The sequence below is a fragment of the Daucus carota genome, chromosome 8, assembly GCF_001625215.2.
Source record: "Daucus carota subsp. sativus chromosome 8, DH1 v3.0, whole genome shotgun sequence".
Lineage (NCBI taxonomy): Eukaryota > Viridiplantae > Streptophyta > Magnoliopsida > Apiales > Apiaceae > Daucus > Daucus carota.
The window spans coordinates 1,961,616-1,964,790 of record NC_030388.2 but is presented as its reverse complement, the minus strand read 5'-3'; the positions used below and the strand labels follow the sequence as shown (position 1 = coordinate 1,964,790).

Below are 3,175 nucleotides of genomic sequence, written 5' to 3'. Positions count from 1 at the left end.
TAGTCAGAAGAATTGCTGTATTCTTGAACTGAATGCTACTGCTGTTGGCGCCAACAGTTTATTAATAACAAATGACACAACAAAATTACTTCATACAACAACAAAACATTTACATGACTTGATTAAAGACTACTTTACAAGATCCCTCCCATCCCTTATCATTGACAATAGCTTGATTTCATTATTTCCGACAATGACACGTGTACCAACTCAATAATACACCTACCCTAAGCAGTCACAGATGTTTCCACAGCAAGCTTGTTGTAGTTGCTGGCATCGGATGTCACTGCCCTCGCGGTCCAAAGCTCTGGTAATGCTTCTCTGATGTTGTGGATACTCTCCAATGCATAATCTGCTCCTTTAGTTCTCTGAGAATTCCCTACCTATAGTCACCATTTAAGAGTTGTTGCCGACATATTAGACTTTACCACGCCAACTGAGATATTATTAAAGGGTTAGTCACTTACTGCGTCTTAATGTATCAAGAATCAGTTTTGTAATCAGTGACTCACTTGATACATTTGAACGCAGTAAATGACGTACTTGATAATTAACCCTATTATTAAATAGAATGACCAAATCAGTTATCACTTGGGTCTTACCAGCACAGTATCTAGGCCAACACGCTTTCCAGCCTGTATGTTCCGAATGCTATCTTCAAAAAACAGCTGATATGGTAATCAACAATACCAGAACATTAGAATACCATCTGATATATATCTAAAAATTTAAAAATAGTGATGTTGAAAGAATATGAATCTTACAGTTCTTTGAGGATTAATGTTGCCAATCTTGAGCGCTTTCTCAATCGCATGCTCAGATGGTTTGCATACGATCGGTGTCTTTGGCAATGCTGAAGTGGAAGCATTAGCCTGGGAGAAATATTTGACAATGTCGAAAATTTCATTTTTGCTGGTAGTCATGGAAGATGATTTTGAACCGGTGAACTGAATGTCATCCTCATCATCAGATGCTGCGCTCTTGTAAATCGGGTTTAATGTTTCAAAGCAAATGATCCCTTCGAAACAATCTTCCAAACCCAATCTGCTGAGTGCTTTCACAGCATGAACCTTGTCAGCATTTGTGAAGATCTGAAACATCAAAATGTCAGAACAGAATCAGTAAACCATATACCATCTCAACATCAATAAGGTTCAGATTTTATAATTTTAGTCGGCTTGTGACACTTACAACTTTACGGATAGGAAGACTTAGCAAAAGGCTTCTCAAAACAGGATCAGGCTTAAGATTTTCGTATGGTAATCTTCCATGAACAAAGCTGAAAAATTCCATAGAAAAGATTAAGACAGAGTAAAAAAATATAATATGAGCCGCGGCTTCTGATGATAAGAATAACAAGACTACATTCTCACCTGTGGTAATCATCGTAATCAAACTCATAGCCTATCGCCTGTATTGAAAAATCAGAAGACTTGTTATTAGGAAAGAAAACATATAAATAAATTCAAAATTTCAATAATCTGTAAAAGAACTAAAAAGATTTATGTCTGAGATCATACCCTAAGACCGGCCATAGTTGTGCCATAATTCTTATACAGCAAGTTCCCCAGTTCCGCGATTTTGCTCCTATCAATACCAAGCTTTTCAACCATGTAATCTGGAAATTTTAGCCAAGGCAATATCAGAATTCATATTCCATTGAACAAAATAAACGACACTAATACCGACTACAAAATTTCCAGTACCTTTAATATTGTTGCCACAGGCAGTTGCCAAACCAGAGCTGTATGGATAGAGGGTATCATCCAAATCTGAAAGGAAGTTTATGATCATTGTTAGAAAACCCCGGATGTGGACAACCCTACTAGACCCAACACGAGGTAAATCGAGTGCCTAATATTTGCCTCAGTTTTAAAGCATACTCTGGAAAATACTTACCAAAGAGAAGGCAGTCATATTTTGGTCTTTCAACTTGCATGTATCTGTTCTCGAATTCCATCTTGATTCTTCAGTATACAACACAGAACATAAGCAATGCAGAAAGAAATAGCTTAATACAGGTAAAATAAATGTAAACATTCAGCTTAGTACTATTCACCGCTTGTTCAAGTGCAGACAATAACAGAATTTACTTGATTCTGAGTCCAGTAACGGAACCAGGATTCCAAAAAAAAAAAATAGAAGGCTAAATTTTGTAGACTAGGACTCAAAATCAAGTTTTATACTGATTTTTAACTAAAACTCATAAGTTATAAAATAAATTCTCCACTAATTTTTTAAGATCAGTCGGGACTTTAGCCTATGCTGACCCCCTTATTTCCGTCACAAGTTCTTACTTAACATAATGAGGATGTCTTTTTAGTTTGACACTTTTACAAATAATCTCAACTACTCGATGATGTGTGGCTAATTGAGCTTCAATGTTCCTGGACATTACAATGAACAAGACCACTCACATCCACCAAAACAATCTGTACCACAGAAAATATGTTTAAGATAATTTCAACATTATTTTGACTCGGAAAAGAGATGGGGCGTCTAACATTCTAGTATGTCCACCTCGAAAGTAGAGTCTGGACGATCATATATTGTACGTGACCTTAAAAAGAAGTTACATTTTTTTCTAACTCGAAAGTAGAGCATGGACGATAAGTACATGATCATATGGACATAAACAAACTAAATTAAACTGCAGAACAGAAGTTAAGATCAAAATGAAGCAAGATTTAAAGAACAAAACTCACCGAAATTAAATTCGAAACGACGAAATGCTAACGGAGGAATGAGGAGCAACTGGCTGTGTGTTTAGAGAGACAGAAGCAGAGGAAGCGGGGGAGGAAAATGATACAGAGAGCTGGGTTTATATAGCTGAACTATTTTGTCTTGTTATTATTTAAAAATAAAATAGAAATGGAATTTATGACATATTGACATGTAAAAATAATGAGTCACAAATTGAGATACGTAAGATTTTCGCTCGGGAAGTTTCCATGCTCTTGTGAGCATCTTGATTTCGATCGACTCTCGAGGTTGCAAAACGGATTTCATGTACTGAGAATAAATTTATTTTTATATTTAATATTTTTACCGAATCAAACCAAATGGAGGATTTGCTCTTGAATTTGGAATAACTAATACTTCTTTGATTTTGTATTGAGAAGTTGAGTTTGAACTCAATTGTTCGACTTCAATTTCACAAACTTCTTATACGTGT

General features: G+C 35.7%; 1 protein-coding gene across 1 annotated transcript; it reads right to left on the bottom strand.

Moving 5' to 3' along the window:
• Positions 1-2,845, bottom strand: LOC108197459 (suppressor of disruption of TFIIS). Its single transcript, XM_017365089.2, has 9 exons — positions 2,706-2,845; positions 1,900-1,967; positions 1,707-1,772; positions 1,521-1,618; positions 1,374-1,411; positions 1,192-1,279; positions 765-1,091; positions 603-668; positions 1-383 (listed from the first exon to the last, which is right to left on the bottom strand). Exons 2-9 carry the CDS (start codon positions 1,958-1,960, stop codon positions 228-230), a joined length of 900 nt encoding a protein of 299 aa, XP_017220578.1. The 5' UTR covers positions 1,961-1,967; positions 2,706-2,845; the 3' UTR covers positions 1-227.
• Between the last annotated feature and the right edge of the window lie 330 nt (positions 2,846-3,175).

Coding starts and splice junctions, on each gene's coding strand:
- LOC108197459 (XM_017365089.2), bottom strand. CDS start 1,960: ATGGAATTCGAGAACAGATACATGCAAGTTGAAAGACCAAAATATGAC. Junction 1,773..1,899: donor ATATGACTGCCTTCTCTTTG/GTAAGTATTTTC, acceptor ACTTCCTTTCAG/ATTTGGATGATACCCTCTAT. Junction 384..602: donor TTGGCCTAGATACTGTGCTG/GTAAGACCCAAG, acceptor TGGTGACTATAG/GTAGGGAATTCTCAGAGAAC.